The following is a 24,686-nucleotide window of genomic DNA, read 5'->3' as shown; positions in this document are numbered from 1 at the left end:
CAAAGGACCTGTGTCCCAGAGGCAAAGTTACTTCATGTGAGGCAATATGTGTGTGTGTGTGTGTGTGTGTGAGAGAGAGAGTCCTCCTCTCAGATCTCCGCATCAACACACAGCTGCTTTCTGTTGTCTATGACAAGGAAGAGTTCTTGAGCAAATGTTTTCAGGTTAATTTAGCAGATTACCATCTGTCGAGTGCACAAACAGAACTGTGTATTTAAATTACAGCTAGAAGACGACACGAGATAAAGAAGAAATCAAATGATCTGCATTCTCTGCCAGTTCGTAAAAGAAAGCAATACCCTTTTTATGAGAAAGAAACCCATTTTAATTGCCGTCTTCCAACTCCCTGTAAACCTCCCTCTACCCCCAGATGAGAAACTGTTAATCTTGTGTAGTATTTACCAAGGGTAAAAATCAACAACAAACGTTTTAAATGCAGTGGACTTGGGATGGAAAGAGACAATGATTTCACCTTCCAAATATCCTGGATCATATCAGCAATTAAATAGCTCCACTGAAATATGACAATTCCAAGTCAGTCTATTTTGATACTGTATACTGATGTACAAATGACTCTTGGTTCACCCTTTCTTGACAATAGCACTCCTCTTCTCTCCTTGGTGATCTGAGACCATTTACACAACCATATCATTAGACGTTATTGAAAGAGTGTAGTAGGAATCGAGATCTTATTATCGCTCCATATTATTATAACACGTTCCCTGTACAGTCTTTAGCAAGCTACTGTAATCAAGTTATCGTTGCACTGCATTTAGGTTATTGAGATGTCATGGATGCATGGTAAGAATGTTTTTGGTTCACTGAAATGTGGCTACTTTGTGATGTGGCTACAGGTTGTTCCTTAGCTCTGACCCAAGAAATACTGTTAGAAGTATGCACTTCTGATCCTTGACCTTCTGCTGTACTCATAGGCCTATGCACTATTGATATGCAGATGCAACGTGCATAAAAGAGTACAAACGATGAGTGATAACCTAACCACTTGTGGGTTGTTTTCCCTGTGCATCAAGTTGTGGAGTTTGTACCGTTTAAGGACATTGTGATGATTCGTTCTCCCCCCCAGGTGCAGGGCAACAAAATGAGACGCTGAGACGAACAGTTTGCAACAATACTTTGGTTGTTTATATATTTTTTTCTTTTCAGTGGAGCCAGAATGCTAGCAGGCACACTGCCGTTCTAGGTAGTCAAAACCGGTCAACAAAATACTTTGTAAATAAATGCATTTAACTGTTTTAGTCTTAGACAGTCCCTCAACCGCCGTTGCGCCCGTCACTCTCCGGCTCCACTCTCCCCTCCTTCCTCTAATCGGGACCTTTTAAAGCAAGCACAATCAGGAATATGAGTTACACCTGTTAGTTGATTACCTCAATTGAGCGTCTTTAGGCCTACCTCCCAGGAGAGGGTGCCCCCGGACCCTGTGTTCCACCTGACCCCTCACAACATGTTTTGGTGGTTACTATATTTGTACTGTCCAGCTCATGTATATAATGTCCATCTGAGAGACATGTTTCTCACTCATGTTGGCCATTCTGCTGTGGATTGGTGGTATGATCCGACGCCAATACTAATAAATTAAGCCAACTCTTTTATAATCGTTGTGCATCTAACATAACCTGTTAAGAGATTTCATCCTTACAACTATGTAATGTCATTAGTAATGCTTGGCAAGAAATCCACACTTCTCTCTCTTGGTTTTGGACGTTTTTTTCCTTGGTGGGTTTTCAAAGCAAACACCCTGAGCCAAATCGTGACCTGGGTTTATTAACTGACTTGTTATTTCGAAAGTCTCACCCTGGAAGATGTGTCAACAGCACTTTACATTAAAGTTACAAAAAGACGTCTTATCGTCCCTGACTACAGTATCACAAAGGAGGTGACTGCTTGGTTTGGCTTCAATGCTTCAGTCCCGGTGGTCACAGGTTCCGTTGCAAAGAAAAGCTTTTTAATCTTCCTTTTAACACGTTTGCTCAGATCAGTGTTCCATTTTTGCTGAGCTAATTAGGAACCTTATTAAAGTCACCCCCCCCCCCACACACACACACACACCGCAGGGGTTGGACGCTATTCAGCGTGACACCTGCTGGATCTGCGATGAGCTATCTCGTTTTCCTGATTGAAGCTGAATGGGGTTAGGTGTCACCTTATAGCTTGTCAGCGATAGCGCTCATTTCATCACTTCATCACTTTATCTTATCAAACAGAGAGAGAACAGAGCTTGGGGGCTTTAATGTGATCCCTGCTCGTCTTCGTAATGCTACATATATGGTTGCTAGCTAGATTTCAGCTGAAGCAATTTAGGAGTTGACGTCTCACTTTGGTGTTGTCTTGATATCCATCAGATACCTGTCACGGGGGGCAGCTTATCTTGTTTCAAAGCTGGGTTTCTTTCATGGAAAAAAACAATTAAATAGCTTTGGAAGTTAATGAAGAAACACATAGACCAGTGGGTTGAAAGCCATTCCAATAAAACACGAATAAAAGACATATTAAGGTCATTGATCTTTTTTTGGCTACTGTCCATATTTTATACCAAGCTCTGTGTAGCCACTGTGGGTCTCCTGATCCCAGAAGCAGAACACGTCTAGAATGTTCTCCTCATTCCCCTTCCAGAATGTTCTCTTCATTCCGCCTCTGAAATGGTGCTCCTAAATCTCACCACCAGCGCTGTTCCGATGACAGATGTTTATGACAGGGGAGTGTTCCACGCTAGCACACACTCACACAGTCACACACACACACACGGCAGGCGAAGAGAATGACATTCCCGGAGAGATAATTCTTCCTAGATGGCATTCCATACGAGGTGACGTATACGCCATAAGCCAGAGACCAGTCAGGAATCCCAATAGCACCTCTCTCCTTCATCCTACCATCAGTAGGTACAGTACGCAGGCATGACTGGCTGGACAATGAGAAATTCCTGGAAATATGAAATTGGAGAGAGAAGAGATGGAGAGAGAGAGGTGAGATGGAGAGAGAGATGATATGCAAGAAGAGAAAAGACAGAGAGAGAGAGAGAGAGAGAGAGAGAGAGAGAGAGAGAGAGAGAAAGAGAGAGAGAGATAGAGGAGATGGAGAGAGAGGAGAGATGGAGAGAGTTGACATGCAGGCAGAGAAAAGACAGAGAGAGAGAGAGACAGAGACAGAGATGAGAGAGAAACCCATTCAGATGAGGGATTTCAGAAAAGACAGAGATGAGGACTGAGTGTGCTATACTCTGCTCAGCAACTCTTTCCATCATCTCAATGTTTTTTTCTCGCCTCTCTTCTCTTATCTCTCGCTCTCCTTCTCTTATCTCTAGCTCTTCCTATCTCTCCTCTCTTTTTTTTCTCTCTCTTCTCAGTTCAGAAAATCCCATATTGCCTACATCTGTAAATATTACCAAGACAACAATAACATAATCATCAACACAACGGGAGTAATAAGGACGAAGGAAGAATGTTTAGCAAACATGAACTTGACAGTGGATTGAAAACAATGGGAACAATTTGAATTTTAAATAAACAGTATGTACATTTTCTCTCTCCCTCCATCTCTCGTCTCTTTCTTCTGTCTCTTTCCTCTCCTCTCTCACTCCCTCTCCTCTGTCTCTTTCCTCTCCGCCTTCTGTTCAATCTCTCTCTTTCTCTTCCGTCAACTCTCCCTCTCTCTTCTCTCCCTCTCTTTCTCTTCCGTCAACTCTCCCTCTCTCTTCTCTCCCTCTCTCTTCTCCCTCCCTCTCTTTTCTCGTCTCGCTCCCTCTCTACGCACTCCCCCCTCTCTCCCTCCCACTCCCTCCCACTCCCCCCTCTCTCCCTCCCCCTCCCCCACCCCCACCCAGAGTGCTGGGGCAGCTCAGCTGAGGCAGCGTCTCAGCGAGCGACGCGTTCCCAGCGGGGCGAGGGCGCTCCGGGGCCCCCGTGGAGAGAGACTGTTCGTGGAGCTCTCCCACTCAGCTGCGAGTCCCTGACTCATCCAGCGGCTCCCATCAGGAGTTTATTCACCTAGCGCGGGGGGGCCCTCCTCCGCTAAAGACGCCTTTTGTTCACTTTCAATTTGAGCAATTTAACCCCCTCGGGGGGGGGGGGGGGGGGTTCCGAATCCAAATTCTCCTCGGTTTCTCTTTTCAGAGTAAAGCGCGAGTTCAGCAACGCGGTGGCGTTGTACCCACCGGGCCTTTTCAAGCCTGTTTTCAAGGGATTTATGTTATTGGAATGAAAAGTGGCACGTCAGGGCTTGACAGTTTGAAAACACTTTGCTGGTGGGTGCTTGGTACTCTCCTCGAACTCATGTGTTGGAGTTGTAAGGCTGGGGCTGGTGGGTTAAGGTCGGAGGGTGTGGGTTAGGGCTGGTGGGTTAGGTTTGGAGTGTGTGGGTTAGGGTTGGAGTTGGTGGGTTAGGGTTGGAGTTGGTGGGTTAGGGTTGGAGTGTGTGGGTTAGGGATGGTAGGTCCGAAGAAGAAGAATTCTTTGCTCCTCTCACACACGTGTCACACACACGTGTCACACACATTCAGGGAGTGGCGAAACACATACGTATTGGGGATCTCTCTCTCTCTCTGCCTTTCTTTTCCCTCTGGTTCTCTCTTTCTCGCCATCTCTTTTTCTTCATCTCTCTCTCTCTCTCTCTTTCTCTCTCTCTCTCTCTCTCTCTCTCTCTCTCTCTCTCTCTCTCTCTCTCTCTCTCTCTCTCTCTCTCTCTCTCTCTCTCTCTCTCTGCCCTCTGTGTTCATCCAGCGTCTGAGAACATGAACATGAGAGCACAGCAGGGCAGGACAAGCAGCGATGCAGCTCCACGCTGTCACACTACACACCACACACCGCACAGCCAACTAACGCAACAGGGAATTCATTATCTTCAAATGGGTTAACTATATTTCATTCAGCATGCATCTCTCCAGATTCCACATCCACCAATTCAGGTGTTTTTGCTGGTGCGTATGTGTGCGCGTGTTTCTCTAGAGTGTGTGAGTGTGTTTTTCAGTCAAGACGGTCAGCAGTACGTAACAAGAGAGATGATTGTAATAAACATCTGATGTGGCAATCACACACATATACCCACAAACATGCACACACACACACACACACACACACACAGGGCTTGCCCTGTTAACGCCCTGGAGCCAAGTCAATATGCATCATCTGGAAGCCTGATACAAAATGTCATTTTGTACACCCAGGCCCACACAGATAAACTGGTACACGTACACAAACACAGGCATACACACCAACACAAACGTGCATTTGTACACACACTTTCAGACATAAACACACACCTGTTCCTGGCAAAGTCAAATAATTCTGATTTTGGATGATTAACACAAGCTGGTCCCCCAACATGTCTGGGGAAATAATAGTTAGCTTATATAATAAGACTGATTGCACTAGAAAGAAGAAAATAAATCAGACATATAGTGCCTGCTAATGATACAGCATGGAGGTAATTAGTAGCTTTTGACATGACTGGGATATTAAACTGTGGAGAAGCTATTACATTTCCCTGACGATCAAATTTGTTATTTCACACTCTGGAAAAATTGGCTTTTTCCCCAGCAACTCAAGAGTCTTGTATCTTCAAACGAGCCATGGAGTAAGACTGGGTTTTATCGTTTAATTCTGATTTTCCAGCGTCCCAGGCGCCTGAGGTTCTACTTGAAGCCGTTGTCTCTCTGTGTGTCTTTGCAGATAGCTGGGCTCACGAGAGCAGGAGGAAAACCACTCCACTCTAATGACTTTCTGTTATTAAAAGAACTTGCATCCTGCTACAGTAAGACCCCAACACAGAGCCCAGACGGCATGCTCTATCTGTCAACTCTCTCTGTCTTCTGAAGGCATTAGCCCCTGCCAACTTGCTCTCCCTCTCTCTCCACCTCCCTTTCTTCCTCTCTCCATCTCTTTCTCTCGCCGTTTCTCTCGCTGTCTTCCTCTCTTTCTCTCTCTCCATCTTCTCTTTAATTCCCTACCTCCCTCTCTCTATCTCTCTCTCTCTCTCTCTCTCTCTCTCTCTCTCTCTCTCTCTCTCTCGCCCTCTCTCTCTCGCCCCTCTCTCTCTCACTCTCTCTCTCTCTCTCTCTCTCTCTCTCTCTCTCTCTCTCTCTCTCTCTCTGTCTGTCTGTCCGTGAGAGCACAGCAACTTGGAACTTGTTTTTCTGCGAGGTGTAGTCCTTAGGTTGTACTTTTCTCTCTTCTCTGATCCTAACACCCATCCAAACATCCCTTTCTCCCTCCCTCCGGCTCCCCCTCTGTAGTTCTCTCTCAGGGTAGAAACTTGGTCTCAGACATAATTTGTTTTCCTGGCATTTTGCCCATTTGGGCCAGATGCCTGTGCTAGCAGGTTCAGTCATTTGTTCTGGCCACCTGTGTGTATACATGTGTGTCTGTGTTTACTTGGGAGTGTGCGTGCGTGTGTGTTCACTTGTGTCTACGGGTGCGCATGCGTGTGCACGTGTGAATGCGTGCTTGCGTGTTTCACCTGCTTATTGAAAGCCTGTTCCGTGGTTCTGTGCTGGGCGGAGATAACCCCACACCACCACTCTGCTCGACAGCTCAGCTGCCTCAATGCTCGCCGGATAAAAGAATAGCTGGAGGTGGAGATAAGACGCTGTTTGTGTTTTGAGAGAGCGAGAGAGAGAGAGAGAGAGAGAGAGAGAGAGAGAGAGAGAGAGAGAGAGAGAGAGAGAGAGAGAGAGAGAGAGAGAGAGAGAGAGAGAGAGAGAGAGTGAGAGTGACAGGGAGAGTATTTGAGGGGCAGCGAAGAGAAAAACATATGAAAGTCTTTTTGAATAAGAAGAAAAGCAAGAGAGCTAACGAGTAGAAAAGGAAGAGAGGCGAGGGGAGAGAGAGAGAGAGAGAGAGAGAGAGAGAGAGAGAGAGAGAGAGAGAGAGAGAGAGAGAGAGAGAGAGAGAGAGAGAGAGAGAGGCAGAGAGAGTTATAACGAGGGAGAATTTAGAGACACAGAGTGAGAGAGTGAACCAGTTTTTTATTGTTTTGACCATAACTTCCACCCTGGTTTAGTTATTACTTTTTCCTCGACTGTAATCATATTTAGATGGAGATGAATGTGTTCCAGTTCGAGTTCAGCTCCCCTCCCGCCTCTAGATAGCCTCTAGCTTATCCAGGGGTTGGCTCTGTAATAGAACAGTTAACTGTAGGTCAAGAGATGGTTGGTTAAAATCCCCCCCACCCACCACCTCAACACACCGTTTTAAAATGTAGGTCGGATCACAAACAATACGACCACAGTGAAAGGCGAATGTATGCTCTGGTTGCTTGGCATTTCGAAAAAAATACTGCCATTCCTGGAGAGCAGGACGCCATCCCATAGTTAACATATATTTACCACAGAACTGAACATGAAGTGGTGAAAAGCGACCGCGTTCTTTAGCGACACATGGAGAGATGCTGGTTGACGTTTGCGCTGTTCGGTATTACCCAATGCTTACACCCCTATAATAGCTAACCTCTTCCCAAGCACAGTAGGCTTGGCTCTCATCTCCACTAGCTTGGTAGTCCCTGAACAAACTACCACACCAGGGAATCACCACACACACACCAACTCATGCACATACTATGACATACACATTCAGCCCATATATGTACACACATACAATACACACAGACACAGACACACACACACACACACACAGAAGTCCATCCCTGATTCCCATTAACCTGTGGGAGCCCCTGCGCCCCCAGGAGGGGGAACCCTAATTTGTCAGCTCTCCGTGGGTCTCAAAGATGAAGGTCGTTAGCAAATGGAGTTCACCAGTAATTACTGCTACACGATTACTATGTTGTGTGCGTGTGTTTGTGTGTGTCTGTAAGTGCAGGGAGGCAGGGTTGTCCTTTTGAGTGCTCTCTCTTGTGATTTTTCTACTTCACGCTTCTGCACGTATATGTCTATTTATTAGTTAGTGTGTGTGTGTGTGTGTGTGTGAGGCAGAAACATCATTTTTATGTCCGCCATGTCTCTCATGTGCCAGCAGACTAAAAACATCCACTCCAATTGTCTTCTTCTCCTCCTTTCTTCCTCTGTCATCTTGTTCCTCCTCCCACTCCTTTTTCTCCTCCTCCTCCTCCTCTGGTCCAGACAAGCCCTGGTTAGATATCTCTATTGATCCAGAGATGACATTACCTTTTAGGCTGTCTCTGACTGCTCTCCTCCATCCTCTCCTCCAGTCCACCCTCCTCTCCCCTCCCCTAGCCCTCCTTTCTTCTCCTCTCCTCTTCGCTGTCTGAGAGGGTAGATGGATCAACATGTTGAGAAGCAGCACGAGCAGTGAGAGCGTGTATGCGGGGGTTGTGTGTGTGTGTGTGTGGTGCTGTTTGTGTGCGTGTCTCTTAGTGGCTCTGTGTGTGTGTGAGCATGTGTGTGAGCATGTGTAGCTCTGTGTGTGTGTGTGTGTGTTGCTCTTTGAGTGTGTGTCAAGGGTGATTTGTGAAGAGAACGGTGAGAGCGCTTGTCCTCCTTGTTCTCAGTCGGTTGTTTCTCCCTCCATCTCCCTCCCTCCTTCTCTTTGTTTCCTCTCCTCTGTCAGAACACATTGTGTCACAGCGTGGTGTGGTTTGGGCCGACCAAGGTGGCAATTGACAGAGGGGTATGTGTGTGTGTTTGTGTGTGTGTGTGTGTGTGGGGGGGGGGTTGTGTGTGTATTTGTGTATGTGTGTGTTTGTGTAGAGCGTCGGTTACGAGATTGGTGCAAAATTGTGTTGATGGGTGGTGCAGCATGGAGGGACACTCAGGAGACATAAGCAGATGTCCTGACTGGGAGCCTCCATGGACCAGGCTGGACTGGCTTTAGGACCCAGGGGGCGGAGCAGATTGCCAACCTGCCGTAGTAGGGCAGTTGCAGTTTCTGCTTTTCTCTCTCTCTCTCTCTCTCTCTCTCTCTCTCTCTCTCTCTCTCTCTCTCTCTCTCTCTCTCTCTCTCTCTCTCTCTCTCTCTCTCTCTCTCTCTGTCTCTCTCTCTGTTTCTCTCTCTGTCTCTCTCTCTTTCTTTGATTTGCTCTTTCTGTTCCATCCATTTTCTCTTCTATCTTTTTTTAAACTGACTTAGCAGCAGGGGTACACACACACACACACATACACACACACACAAACTTTCCCAACCCGGTGTTTAATTTGATTGGTGTGGATCTTACCTATTCATGGAGAACCAGACACAATTTCACACATGGGATCTCATGCTAAGCAATATGTCACAGTGAAGATACCACACACAGGGAGGAATTCCAGATTGGAGACATGCTGTGTGTGTGTGTGTGTGTCGTTGTCAACGTGTGTGAGAATGTGTCTCTCTCTACGTGTGTGTGTTGACTCTATGTGTGTGTGTGTGTGTGTGTGTGTGTGTGTGTGTATGTGTGTGTGTGTGTGTGTGTTGGTCTGTTCACGTGTGTGTGTGTGGGGGGGGGGGGGGGATGTAGGGGCTTCTGAAGGACACAATTTGTAAATTGAAGGAGATGGAACACTATGGTATTCATAGCTAGTTTTAGGGAAATAGTCACTAGTTTAGTGCAGCCATTAGTGAAAAAGGAGAGGCTATCTTCCAATGGCAATTCATTTAGTCTCGCTCCTCTTTACATAAAGGATGAATTATGTATGCGCAGAAAATGTGCTTGTAATTGTAACTCATAACTTAAATGTTTTCAGTTGTCATTTTTGGGTGAATTCCTTGTTGCTGTTTCATGTTTTGATGATGTGAACGATCAATTTTGGACTGTATTTTCCAGGCTGGCGTAACCTGGGGGTGAAACTCTCCTGTTGAGATTTATAATATCTGGAAGCTGCCAGATCACTATGTTTGTCCATCTGGCTTATTTTTACTACAGACACATGCACGCATGCATACACACACACGTGCACACACACACACACACACACACACATATAGACATTCACACACAAACGCATAGATACAGCAACACATACATACACACTAATACACTAACAACCATACACACACACAGACATATATAAACACACACTCCCACCACACACACAAATGCTGCAGTATCGTGAGTGTAATTACAGACTGTTGTCCCTGCCTCAGTGCCAGTGGTTCCGGCGAGTTCCGGCCAAACTGAGCAGGGCCAGGCACAACCATATGCTAGCGTCCCGCTAACTGACATTCCTCTCTGTCTGGTGAAAGTCTTCCAAGAATAGACAGAGGAGGAGATGAGAGGGGAGGAGAGTGTGTGTGTGAGAGAGTTCTGCCCCATTGTGCTGTGAAAACATAATAGGAGTGCAGAAAGGTGAGCAGAATGAGGTAGGACCATAAATGGTCTCTAGATGCAGCACAGACAATGGCCCACTATTACGTTAGCACTATTACAGCCCCACATCCAACAAACTGGTGCTATTACTGTAAAACTGATGCTTATGAGGAACGAGGTAGCCTTGTGTGCCTGACCAACACTTCTGCATTCTGCCTTACCTCACCGGTCCAGGAGAGAGCAGAGATGGGAGCTTGCGCCAACGCTAGCCGAGCTGATGCTACCCTGACCTTCTTAACGCTATGCTAGCTTGCGCTAACCCTTAACTAGCTCATTCTAACCCTGGCAAGCATTACCATAACCACAACCTTCATACTGGACAAACACTATCTCGACACCTTAGCTAACCCTAAGGTAGCCACGGTGACTCTCACGCTGTGCGACACCCACATTACCCACAAGGCATACACCACCTGCCGCCCCACCCCACCCCACTACTCTCCAGCAGAATAGACTTATGAGCCAATAATATAGAATCTATTAGCGTCTGTAGATATGTCGCGTAGCACATCAGTGAAATGAAAAGAAGACCATCTTTGGTGCCGGGAAAGAGAGCGCTGCTGAAATTAATTGATAATCATCTATTGTTAACTCTCCACACCAGATGAACTCCTTTCTCTGAGTGAAATGGTGGAAAATAACTATAATCAGTTATTTTCTCTGTACGGCTGGAAAGGACTCCGACAGTAATATTATGAGAAAGGGAATAACGGATTGCATTTATAAAGCACCTATCATGAGGTCTCGAAGTGTGTTCTTCTCTTCGAGGGCTAAGTCATCCTATCCATTATCTCAAATGGGTTTAGCTCCCTACAGGACAGCTTTGACCCCAACTGGAGCTACATTCACACACACACACACACCCACACACACACACAAGCCTCTCTCACAGAGCACAGTGTACTGTATGTGAGTGTGTAAAGGGCCTCTATGTGTGTGTGTGTGTGAGCAAATGGTGTGTGTGCATGTATCCAACTGTCAGAAATGACCCTATATTAATAAACCTTATATATATAAATATATATAAATATAAATATATAAAAGGTGACCTATCCAGTGACTAACCCTTGTATTACCATGTTAAATTATCGACGGTCTATGTGGGGCTTGGGCTGAATAAAGGTGTATTGAACTGGAAGTTCCTCACAATGGTGGACCATTCAAACACAGATAGAGGCTGTGAGTATTGAGTAGCTGTCAGGTGACTAACAACTAGTCATGGCCCGCTGGAGTGAACAGGGGTGTCTCAGAACAGAAGCCCCTCCAACAAGCTCCAGAAGGTTCCCTTTCTGAAACAGAATATCAAATATGCCATTTGGGAGTGCTCAGAGTTTGGGCTGGCTGATATATTTATACCATGCAGCAAGATGGGGAGGTTTGTGGTCAGCGTTCTAGTAAATGAATTCGGGCTGTCAAATCGGCTTAGTGGCTTTGGTAGAGGGCGGTATTTGACCCTGGCGTGAAAAGGTAAGGGAGAAGAGGGAGAGGGGGAGAGCTGGAGAAGGGAGAGATGGAGGGATATAGATTGGAGACAGGTTTCTTCTCCCTCCAGGTGATCCAGGCATGACATACCTTCCATAACGGAGGAGAGTAGAGGGAGAGAAGGAGGCAGAAAGGCAGAATAGAGAGCACGAATGAACGAACGAAAGTTAAACGCCCACCCACACCTTCCCCCGAGCACGTCATGATTCCAGCTAAGAGAATATTACCAACGTTATTACCATAGCCTGGGGGGCTTGACAGCCAAACAATGAGCTGAATCGTAAATCAGTCCAATTCGAACATATAAGAACCTGCTGAAAACACTAAAGACGGAGGAGAGCGAGGCCGCGTGAGGCAGTGAGGCACATACCCTGGACATGGAGGCGTCGTCCCCCCATCCTCCGCCCCGTCCTGTCCCTCCCGTGCCTCCTTATTTGCACAGCCCCCACAGGTGACAGAGAGACGCTCCGCTCCCACCTTGCTATTTACACACCGACAGCCTGTTTGCTTGGAGGGAAAATGCCACGCAGGAGGCGGGCCGATCCTGTCGGATACGAGCCGCGGCCCACCCCGGTCTCGAGGGGGACACGGTGACATTTGTTCGGGGATATTGTAGTCATTTGCTGCTTCTTAAGATACGGGAGATTCAAAACCTGTCTGGGTTTGACATCCCAGGATAAGTAAACACACGGCGACAGGATCGGCCCGCGTTGTGATGTCTGACGGCACGTTTCGCTTTTTTTTTTGTTTCTCATTTCTGCATTTCTGTATTTCCGCTGAAATACTGTTTGAACGAGGCTATTCACTTCTTATTCTTGATCACCTGCCGCTGCACTTTGTGAAGGCATCACTTGCATATCACTTTGGATTATAACGCCTGCCGATGCAGAAAGCTCTCTTTCTTTTCTTCTCACTCAAAAAGACTGTTTATGTTTTTCTTTTCGCTCCCCCTCAAATACTCTCCCTGTCTCTGCCTGTCTCTCTCTCTCTCTCTCTCTCTCTCTCTCTCTCTCTCTCTCTCTCTCTCTCTCTCTCTCTATCTCTTTCTCTCTCTCTCTCTCTCTCTTTCTCTCTCTCTCCCTGTCTCTCCCTGTCTCTCTCTCCCTCTCTCTCTCTCCCTGTCTCTCTCTCCCTGTCTCTCTCTCCCTGTCTCTCCCTGTCTCTCTCTGTCTCTCTCTCTCTCTCTCTCTCTCTCTCTCTCTCTCTCTCTCTCTCTCTCTGCCTCTCTCTCTGTCTCTCTCTCTCTCTCTCTCTCTCTCTCTCTCTCTGCCTCTCTCTCTCTCTCTCTCTCTCTCTGTCTCTCTGCCTCTCTCTGTCTCTCTCTCTCTCTGCCTCTCTCTCTCTCTCTCTCTCTCTCTCTGCCTCTCTCTGTCTCTCTCTCTCTCTCTCTCTCTGCCTCTCTCTCTCTCTCTCTCTCTCTCTCTCTCTCTCTCTCTGCCTCTCTCTCTCTCTCTCTCTCTCTCTCTCTCTCTCTCTCTCTGCCAACCTGCCCCTGTGTACCCCGCCTCCATTTAGAGTACATCTCCTCTCGGCCATACCCTCTCTTCATCTCTCTCTCCCTGTGGCCCCTCTCTTACCCATCTCCATCCCTCTCTGGCTCCTTCTCAGTGGTTCACTTAAGCACTCATGCCCCCTCCCATGTGCTCGTAGGCGCCCTGTGTCTGTGTTTCCATCTCTGCTCTCTCACTCTCTCCAACTCTCTCACTCGCTCGCTCTCCCTCTGTTTCGCTCCCGCTTTCCATCTCCCGCTCTCCGCCCCTCTCCGTCTCGCTCGCCCTCTCTCGCTGTTTTTATGTCCAAATCTCTTCTCAAGTCCTGCAGAGAAGGGGACGTTTGGTTTTTCTGGTGCTCACCAGGGGGGGGGGGGGAACTGAGCCACAAGCACACGCACACTCACACAAGCACACACACACTCACACAACCACACACACTCACGCCACCATACACACAACCACAATCACACGCATTACATGTGTTCATGGTGTTTTTATGATGTTTTGCTCAATGTGAAACCACCTGTGACAAGAAGTAATATGTCTAAAGGACCCTCACACAAACGCACACTCGCACACAAACACACACCCGCACACACACACAAACGTCATCATGTTGGAGCATGACAGATAGCCATTAGTAATTGCTCCTGTACTGACAGACCATTCACTATCTCTGGGCGCAAACTAATGCAGTGGAAGATGGGACCATGCTCACGTTGGAGTGTGTGGGCATGCGTGTATGCGCGTGTGTACGAGTGTGTGTGTGTTCCACAGCAACATTAGACTGATTAGAGAGAGCGTGCCCCGTGTAAAGTCTGTTGGTCATGGAAGGCTGTTCTGGTGTCTGTGGTGAACGAGCAGGCTCCACAGGGATAGACCGCAGGAACTGACTCGGGATTTCAGGCATTGATTATGGTGGCAGTCTTGTCTGTTTGTGCTGTAAGTACTAACTCCTGGGGACTGTGTGTGCGTGTGTGTGTGTTCTAAATCCCAACCCTTGTCCTCTCTCCCACAGAGAAGTGTGACGAGGCCCTGGCTTCCCCCCTGCCCCACACCTCCTTCTCCAGCTCATCGCTCTTCACCAGCGGGTATGCTGCTGGCTACGCTAAGCTCAACAGGAGAGGAGGTACCACACACCACACACACACACACACATGGACATACACACACACGCACACGCAGTCACACGTACGCACTCACACTCCCTCATTCACACACGTCCACACGCACGCTCACACACACACACATGCACACACAGACACACGTTTGCACACATACACTCACACCCGCGTACACGGATACGTATAGAAACACGCACAAGCGCGCGCGCGCACACCAGCACACACACTCACATGTGGATGCACATGTACACTCACACACATGTGTACGTACACACAGTCATACACATAAGCACACACAGATACACACATACACACTTTCTCCTCTGGGTAGTCTGATCCAACCTATAACAATTTCGACATGATTTCACAAGAGATTGAGTGTGACAATTGCTCTGCCAATCTGCTGTTTCTTCAATAAACAATTCTTATTGCATGTAATACCCTTGAAGAAATTCAGCACAAAACCAAGGAAAGTTGATTAGCTACATTTTGGTATTTCTATCGAGTCATCTTACGCTAACTAAAGTTCATAATACTGTAGCAGTAAGTGGTGCAGTAATAAAGATAAAAAGACTCTCTTGTTCCATGCAGTGCAGCTCAACCCGAGCAGCGAGTCTGTGATTTTACAGTGCGTTATGGGTGTTTGCATAGAATTCAAACGAAGCCCACGCGTTCCCAAAGACAACATCCCCGCCCCTCACTCAGTCAGGGGCCAAGTAGGAACACTGAGTCCAAAAAGGCCACCTCAACTACCTGACGCAGTTCTAAAGCAATTCCTCCATGACACCTCATTATCACCCCCTCCCCCTCACCCCCCAACCGACCCCCACTGACCCCCTCCCCCTTTCCCCCACCTGTGACAGATTCTGACGGCGGTAAGGATAATATTAGACCCATGGAGGAAGCTAATAGAAGTGACACTCCCTGAACTTTTAAATAACCTTGGTGTCGCTGCTTCTCGCCCGGCCCGGCCCGTCACGCCAACACCCTCACGCTCCGAGTGGCTGTCATCCCGCTGGATATCCGCGGCCCGCCTCGCCATCTGACGGCGGCAAATATGGCGCCCGGAGTCATCCTGTCATCACGCTAACGACAGCCTGCCCGCACGTTGAGGTCATCACCTCCTAATTAGCCAGGCGAGAGAGGAGAGAGAGGGGAGAAAAGAGAGAAAAGAGAGAGAGAGAGGAACAGGAGGCGAGAAGGAGCGCTGACGCGGCTGAGATGCGGGCCGGAATTAGGAGCGGCACAGACATTTCTAGAATTTCTTATTGGGTGATTAGGTTCCATCATCAGCTGAAACGTCTGGAATCCTGGTGATGGCCAGTGGCTGCTGTCAGAGCCCCCGTACTGTTTGTGTTTTTGAGAGTCTGTGTTTTTGAAGGACAGGAGTGACGGTCGGCTCATTTCTTGAGCGAGGAGTGTGAACGAAAGATTTTCTCTCCGTCTTGTTTTCTTTGCCTCGCTTTTTTTCTTTCTTTTGGTCTCTCTTGACACAATCAACTGGATTTGTCAGGCAAATGCAGCGGTGATGATATGAATCTTTAGTCAGCAGTCGATTTGCTAATATCTTTCTCTGAGATGGAAGAAAGATGACACAAAATCGTTAAAACACTGGGCTCACATTAGCCCGGGCTGTGATGGCTGGCAGCGTTTAAATGAGCTTCTTTGTGGTTATGTGTATGCTGTGTGTGTGTGTGTGTGTGTGTGTGTGTGTGTGTGTGTGTGTGTGTGTGTGGGAGGGGCCCAGGGTGTTATGTACTTTAGCGTATGCAAATGTGTGTGTCTGTATGGGTGTTCCGTGTGTGCGTACTTGTGTGTGGGCTTGTACAAGGGTGTCTGGGTGGTAAGTGCAGTTGTATAGATTTCCCATCTTGTGCTCAGTGGCAGCCCTGGGTCTCCCATACAGAGAGCTGGACTGACTGAAGACACTCATTAACTCCGACCAGACCAGAACCGCTGAGCAGACACTGTCACTGTAAACTCTGACATACCCAGAAGCATTAACTGGACCAGAACCGCTGATCAGACTCCAACTGTTGACTCTATCCTCTCACTGCACAGTATTTTTACCTGCCTGCCTGCCCACACAGGGTGGGTGTTCTCCTATTTATTGTGCCAAGAGTTTAAAAAAAATGTTGAGAACATTTTACTGTCATGGTTTTTCTCTTAATGATGGAAAAACACTGACTGGACCAGAAAGAAACAAACATCACCAGCTAAATAACCAAGTCTGATGATTTGAGTGTACAAACACATGCTGCCAGTGCTATCAATTGCATGTGTGCGTGTGTGAGTGTGTGCGTGTGCAGTGCTAGCTCATCTCCCAGACAGGGGTCAGCTGCAGAGCTGAAGGTCAGATGCTGTTCTGCTAAAGAAGCAGTTTGTCTGACACGGCTGGACAGGGAAACGAGGGAGAAAAGGGAGACATGGAGACATGGAGACGGAGGGAGGGAGGGAGGGAGGGAGGGAGGGAGGGAGGGAGGGAGGGAGGGAGGGAGGGAGGGAGGGAGGGAGGGAGGGAGGGAGGGAGGGAGGGAGGGAGGGAGGGAGGGAGGGAGGGAGGGAGGGAGGGATAATGGGAGGGAGGGATAATGGGAGGGAGGGATAATGGGAGGGAGGGATAATGGGAGAGAAAGAGAGGGAGGTATAATGGGAGGGAAAAGTTAGGAGAGGTGAGAGGACTGGGGAAAAAGCATAAATATGTTTGGGCTGGGGCATGGAGGCATGAGAGAGTGGAAAGACGGAGGGGGGGAGAGATGAGGGATGGAAGAATGGAGGGAAGGGATGGAGGGATGAGGGTCTGGAGGGGTAAAGAATGGAAGGCTGGGTGGATGAGGGTTCTGAGAGATGGAGAGATTCAGGGATGGAAGGAACAATGAATTTGCAGGAAGGGAGGTATGTAGGGATGAGTGTGGGAAGGGTGGAGACATGCTTTTGAACATGAGAGACTCGATGGGAAAAGATGGAGAAAGGAGGTGAAAAGACGCAGGGTTTCATAAGGTGTGTGCATGTGTGAGTGTGTGGGTGTGCGTGAACAAGTGTGTGTGTGTCTGTCGGCCCTGTGACCAACCATGAGATTGTGTTACTGATCACAACCATGTGACCACGGATCCCTGCACTCCATTTTCGTTTCTCTCCACCCATCTCCTTTCGCTTTTCTTGCTCTCCTCCACCTCCTCCGGCTCCCTCTCCATCGCCTCCCCTTTTTCTCTCACCCACTCCATCTCATTTTATCCTCCACGGTCTCTATTTTCTACAATACCATTTTCAATCCCACCGTCTGTGCCCTGCTCCATCTCTCTCTCTCTCTCTCTCTCTCTCTCTCTCTCTCTCTCTCTCTCTCTCTCTCTCTCTCTCTCTCTCTCTCTCTCTCCATCTCTCTCTCTCTCTCTCTCTTTCTCCTCCTCTCCTCTATTTTCCCCTCTCTAGTTCCTTATCTACCTTTTTTTCTCTCTCTCAGGACAAACTTTCAGCAGCCCTTTCCACACAGCTACACAACTGATAATCCCCGAAACATCTCAAAAGATATTGAGAAATACAGCAAATGTTGCTCTACGTTGCTCACGTATGTCATTGGAATGAGCCAAATCACCATCAGATCTCCATCCTTGTCTCGTTTGATCCCTGGTTACTTCTTGTTCATGAGAGCTGTCTGAGGTGCTGGCCCAACCACCCTCTATGGATGATAGCAGCTTGTTCTGATTAAACACAGTGGCAGGCTGTTGTCACTGTCAGGAAGATCAAGTGTTAGCTGCACCCTCACCAGCTGTGTCCTTTAACATCCTCCAGATGAGGAGGTCTTTTCGACGGTCTACTTCTGTGATGCCACAGTCAGCACACAGCGGAGGAAGAAGAAGATTAAGAAGTGAATTCTGCGAGCGGGAGAGAGAGAGAGAGAGAGAGAGAGAGAGAGAGAGAGAGAGAGAGAGAGAGAGAGAGAGAGAGAGAGAGAGAGAGAGAGAGAGAGAGAGAGAGAGAGAGAGAGAGAGAGAGAGAGAGAGAGAGAGAGAGAGAGAGAGAGAGAGAGAGAGAGAGAGAGAGAGAGAGAGAGAGAATAATTTGGCTGAGTTCATCCCATCCTGATGTGTTTTTGACCCATGCTGTTTGGTGCAGGTTAACAGAAGGTATACACTGTGTGTTGATGCATGTGAGAGGATGCACCATCTATATACACCCCCCTCTCTCTCTCTCTCTCTCTCTCTCTCTCTCTCTCTCTCTCTCTCTCTCTCTCTCTCTCTCTCTCTCTCTCTCTGTCTCTCTCTCTCACTCTCTCTCAGTCTCTCCTCTCCCCCCCTCAAGCTATCTCGAAGCTTCAGAACGTTTCCCTGTCTTCAACCAGGCAGTCAGATCCCTTCAACTCCTCCCCCTACTAAAGACATGTGCGCACGTGTGGGTCGGGTGTGCGTGTCAGGAACCAGGCTACCCTTCCCCAGCAGGTGCTGGTCTTCCTCTGATCACCTTAGCTGAACTGGAAGGTGGACACTGACAGTCCTAACAAGAGGAAAGAAACAGGGAATCAGAGAGAGAGAGAGAGAGGGAAACGTTGGCGAGCAGCACCAGAACATTGTTTCAAAAGACGGAGAGCGACTGTTTGATGTGTCAGTCTGTGGTCTAATGGCAGCAGCCCTGCGGCCTGGTCGACCTTCATCCAGAGGAGGAAGAGGAGGGCCTGGGCCTCAGACTGCCTCATCTGACACGCGGCTGGTTTGATGTTGCCCAAGAAAGCCTTTCCGGGTTCTCTTGTTTTTCCTCGGTTGAGCTAAATGACCCCGGCAACCCACCCCTCCCACCGGCCGCATCCACCCCCGCATTTCCTCTTTTAGGGTACCCCCCACCCACCTAGGGTTAGGACACCCCCAGACCAGGGTACAGCTTCAGTGGGAGCTGTAATTGGGTGAGGGTTTTTGGGTTAGGACACGCCAACACACACACACACACACACAAACACAGGATCAGATGGTGCTAGGCTCTTTATGCCCTCTTTATATCTGGGAGGAAAGTTTTGACCTGGTATAATGTTCTTTCCTGCCCTCCCTACTCTCCCTAGAAATAGGTTTCGCTTCTCTCTCTCCCTCTCTCCCTTCTTTCTCCCCCTCTCACCATCCCTCTCTCTCTCTCTCTCTCTCTCTCTCTCTCTCTCTCTCTCTCTCTCTGTCTCTGACTGTTTCCATGACCTTCTTCTCTCTCTCTCTCCCTCTCTCTGTCTCTCTGTCCACCCTCTGTTCCCGTAGGCATCCCTGAACATCTGTGTGTGTGACAGGCTGCAGAGCAGTGACAGTCCCTCTACGCCCCCCAGCGTCACCCCTCCTCCTCTCCTCCCTCCCCCCCCTTCCTTCTCTCCCGCTCTCCTTCTCCGCTGGCCCGCTCCCTTCTGCTCTCCTTCGCCCCCGCTCAGCTGGGCCGCTCCTCATCCAACCCCTCTCGCTCCCTCGCCTCCCTCCTCTGCGCCTCGCCCCCGTCCATCCCTGTCTTTAGTTCTACACCCCCCCTTCTCCCCCTTCCCCCCGACCCCTGTCAACCTCTCCCGTCTTCCTCCACCTCTCATCTGTTTCCCCTCTTCGCTCTGTCACTCACCTCTCTCCCCTTGCTCCCAAGGTGAACATTGCCCGTCGCCCCAGTCCTGTTTTTCCCGTTTCATGACTCTTTCTTTCTCCATCCCCTCATCCTGACCTCTGTCAGCCTTTCGCTTGGCCCCCTCGCCTCTCTGTAGATGTTCTTGGCGCACTCCATCTCTCTCTCTCGCTCTCTCTCTCTCTCTCTCTCTCTCTCTCTCTCTCTCTCTCTCTCTCTCTCTCTCTCTCTCTCTCTCTCTCTCTCTCTCTCTCTCTCTCTCTCTCTCTCGCTCTCTTTCTCTCTCTCTTTCACTCTCTCTCTCTCACTCTCTCCCTCTCAGCCCTCCAGCTCCTTTATCCCCGGACGTCTTTCTCCTCCCCCTTACCCTCACCTCCATCCCTTCATCTGTCCTCCCCCCCTCTCTTTCTCCGGCACTTTCCTCCGGCCTTTCTCCTCCGTGCCGCTATTCTCTCATCTCCCCATCTCCCCCCACGGCCTGCGCGTCAACCCCTCTCATCGCCCCGTCTATCTTTCTCCTCCTCCTCCTCCTCCTCCTCCTCACCACCATCTATAGTTCAGCCACCGTCCACTCTTTGTCTCTGCTCAGATGAAAGAGGCAGCCCCCAGTTGCCTGCTGTCGCGGGTTCACCAGGGGTGTTTTTAATCTCGGCGTCCCTGTCTCTGTTTACTTATCTGTGTGAGGCGGGCTGCTCTCTGCTTCTCCCCCTCGGGGTGGCCGGGGAAGGGCCGGGAGCCACCGTGATGCCGGCCCCCCCCCCCCCCTTATCTGTCAGCTCGCCAGACGCACTGTAATAGCTCTGTAATTGGATAAGATATGAGATTGTTGAGGCGTCCCCCCCCCACCACCACCACCGCACGTGCACCAACACGCCGCTCTCCTTTTCTCGTGTCGCCCTCCCCCCCTCCCCCCCGACTGTCATCTCTTTCTTTCTTAATCGGTCGCTCTCTCTCGCTTTCGCTCTCCCTCTCTGTTGCTTTTTCCCATGCCCGTGTCAGTCTCTCCCCATCACTCTTTCCCTTTTGCTTCCTTCTATCGACATACCCTCCACAGAAAACAAAGTCGATCGAATCCATTTAAAGGCTGGCCTTGGCACAGGCGCTGCACAGTCTGAAACTGCTGTGCTGCATGTTGCTTTTCGCTGAGGCGATTTCAGACCGATCCCGACTCACCTCTTTCTTCTCTTTGGCAGAGAAGGACTTGGAGATATCGTTTAGCTCCGTGAAACCGACTTATATTGAAGAGTTGCAAATGTGTTTTCTGTGTGTGTTTCTGCGTGTGGAGAAGTCTCATAAAGAACTTGTGTGGCTTCTGAAGCTGCCGTGAATGCTGGCTATGAATACATGTTGTCATGGTTCCAGGCCCTCTAGAGCTCTAGAACATTCCTGTTCCTGGAGCATGTGCATGACGTGTCCATCACACCGGTGTGACACGTGTGATTTGACCCCTCTGACCTTGTTCTGGCGCAGGTGCAGGGGGTTGGTCTCCGCTGGACAGCGACCACTACCAGTGGCTCCAGGTGGACCTGGGCAGCAGGAAACAGGTGACAGCCATCGCCACGCAGGGCCTGTACAGCAGCTCTGATTGGACCACACGCTATCGCCTGCTGTACAGCGACACGGGCCGCAACTGGAAGCCCTATCACCAGGACGGCAACATCTGGGTGAGTGCAGGGCGGAGGGTGGGGGTGGTGGGCTCTGGGGGGTGGGGGTGGGGGGGTCTGGGGGGTTGGGGGGGTCTGGGGGGTGGGGTGGTGGGGTCTGGGGGGTGGAGTGGTGGGGTCTGGTGGGTGGGTGGGTGGGGTCTGGGGGGTGGGGTCTGGGGGTGGGGGGATGGGGTCTGGGGGTGGGGGGATGGGGTCTGGGGGGCGGGGGGGTGGGGTCTGGGGGGTGGGGTCTGGGGGTGGGGGGATGGGGTCTGGGGGGCGGGGCTAATGGTGGGTCAGGGATTTGGGGTGGCGAAAGGCCGGGATAGAGGTGGGGTTCAGTGCTTTCAATTCTGCCTCTCCCTCCACAAAAATACAACATGTGTCCTGTCTCTGTTTAGGCTGCTCCATGGTTGTCCCGTTGGGTTTTGATGGAACTTGTATAGTTGTCTGAGGCCCAGTGGCTAGTCACAGCTCTGATTCATACTAGGACACGCTCATCAACTCCCACACAGGTAGCAGTCTGCAGGCAGGTTAGCACATCAACATCACATCCCAGTTGAAGTGTATGGCCCTTTTTACAAGCAATGTCAGAGAAGGCTTCACCACACCTACAGATCAGCACTCGCAACCGACCTAAACAAACTCGAGAAGATACTGCCAACGCACTCTCAGAGAGAAACACAGGAGGAAAGTTCAGGATGAAAGGCATTCATTGAGGGATCCCCTCCTCCTGATTGGTTGTTGATGCAGAGTGGTGCAGACTATAGACTGGTGAGGTGACGGCCAGGACCAGGGCCTGAGGCTGGGCTAGAGGCTAGGGCTGGGGCTAAACTCAGCTGGGTTAGGGTCGGGGCCGGGGCTGGGCTGGGACTTGGGCTGGATCTAGATCTAAACCTGGATCTGGATCGGGATCAGGGTCAAGGACTGGGACTAAATTTCCACGAGCAGGAGCTAACAGATGGACTTTAGGAAGAACAGCAGAACCACCCAGCCTCTAAAAATACCCTGCATAGTCATGAATAATGTTTATGCAAGCCACGAGTCAGCAGAAACACAGCATAAGCAGATAATTCAGACGGGATCTAGACGGTGTGTGTGTGTGTGTGTGTGCGTGCACGCACGTACGTGCACATGTGACAATGCGGTTCACGTGCACCCGGGAAACCTGGCAAATGGCTTGATCATCACTTTGTTTTCCAGCGTTGTTGAAAATGACTGGTAGACAGCTACAGATCTTGTGCATGGGAAATGAAGCTGTTGTGCTCGGTGTCATAATTGTTTCTGGCTTATTATTTATTCATCCACGTTCTCTTTCCTGCGATTAGCCGTGATGTATGAGCTGCAATAACTTTGACGTGTTGACGTCATCTATCTCACTGGTGGATCCTGGCCAGTCCTTCATTTTTCGATGACATTTGTATTGGATTTTAATTTGCCGCTTGTCTATGTGTAAACATGGCAAGTAAAACAAATGCACTTGGGTTGTATTCACTCAGAGATTTAGCATCCGTACAAATGTCCCAATAACATCCAGGCTTGATCAAGACATCTTCCCTACGACTCTCTCTGTCTCTCCTCTCTCTCTCTCTCTCTCTCTCTCTCTCTCTCTATCTCTGTCTCTCCTTTCTGTCTCTCTCTCTCTCTATGTCTATGTATTTCTGTTCACCTATCTCAATCACACACACACACACACACACACGTGCAGACGATGGAAGCTTGATTGGAGATGTGGGACCAGAGTGGTGTGGTAGGCCTGTCTGCAGTATCAGGTGTATTGATCTGTTCGAGTGGTTAGTGGTGAGCCGTCCTCGCTGCTAGCATCTCCCTTCCAGACCTCTTCATCACAATCACCCCAATCAGATCCCTGGATCCTCACACACACAATCACACACACACACGTGCACGCACGTGCACACGCATGCATGCACACAAACACACACACTCGTGCACTCATGCACACACACACACACACACGTGCGTATACACACATACCCACATGCGTGCACATGCGCGTATGGACACGCACACCAAACACACACACACACACACACACATAGTGATTTGGTTCTGAAGGCTCTAATCAGAAATCCATCAATCAGCAAGTGCATTGAACCCTCCCTGATAGGCTCACTCCTTGACTATGGGACGAAGAGGAAGAGACAGAATTCGACTTTGGTCTCATCTCGCCTTTCCTTCTTTCTTCTGCCCTCCTCCCTTCCTCCAGCAGCATTGGACTGTGTCCCGCGACCTTTCAGAGTGTGTTATCCTAACAAGATGGCCTCCTTCTACACGCTCTAGTTATCTGCTGAGCCTCCTGCTCCCTGGGCCGGGCCCAGAAGAGGAGAAGGTCGGACAGCTGGCAGGGTAGACAGGCTGCGTGCTCCCTCCATACACTTAAACCCACACTGGACAGTTAGCTAGCCAGCCAGCCAGCCAGTTTTCCAGCCCGCCAGCCCAAAAGTTAGTCAGCCAGACAACCAGACAGTCAGCCAGACACTGAGCCAGCCAGCCAGTCACTCAGTCAGACAGACGGCCATGTGTGCATGTGTGTGTGTGTGTGTCCTCGTGAGAACCACGCTAGCAGACTGTGAGTCTATCAAGTAAATGAATAGCGAAGTTTCCCTTTGTCTATAGAGGATTCTCATTCAGTCTGGTGCCCACCAAGCGCACTCCGATAAATCATGCAAATCAACACACGCACTCGCACCTGCACACACGTGCACACGCACACACATACACTCGCATAAAAGAGGGCTAATTAGCAGTTTGGAGACCCATGGTTATTTTCACCACAGTGCTCCATTCATGTTAACACGAAAGGTGAATGGAAATCATTTTTTTCTTAGAGGAGCCTTGAATGTCAGGTATTATTTGCCACATGAAGACTCCCCTCTTTCCGTCTCCTACCACGCTAACTACAATTCATTATGAACAACAAGGTTGATTTGGGTTCCTAGCTGACTGTACTAGTATTTTCAGGCTGGAATGGGAAGGCCGCTTCAAGGCTTTGCATTCATACTGACTTCCAGTGAGAAAGATTAACAGTGAGAATATTTCCTGTGGTGCCCCGGAACTTACAGTGGTCAATAATTTTC

General features: G+C 49.3%; 1 protein-coding gene across 1 annotated transcript in view; it reads left to right on the top strand.

Annotated features, from left to right (window-relative positions):
• LOC146275206 (contactin-associated protein-like 2) overlaps positions 1-24,686 on the top strand; it is a 165,466-nt gene that overhangs the window by 62,018 nt on the left and 78,762 nt on the right. The window contains exons 2-3 of the mRNA XM_084702688.1: positions 14,266-14,376; positions 21,413-21,606. Of these exons, the coding sequence (XP_084558814.1) occupies positions 14,266-14,376; positions 21,413-21,606 (305 nt within the window). The remainder of the gene's footprint in view (positions 1-14,265; positions 14,377-21,412; positions 21,607-24,686) is intronic.

Source organism: Hypomesus nipponensis, chromosome 8 (genome assembly GCF_054491055.1).
Source record: "Hypomesus nipponensis isolate SF chromosome 8, ASM5449105v1, whole genome shotgun sequence".
Lineage (NCBI taxonomy): Eukaryota > Metazoa > Chordata > Actinopteri > Osmeriformes > Osmeridae > Hypomesus > Hypomesus nipponensis.
Note: the sequence above shows the minus strand (reverse complement) of the source record. Positions and strands in the feature narration are given on the sequence as shown.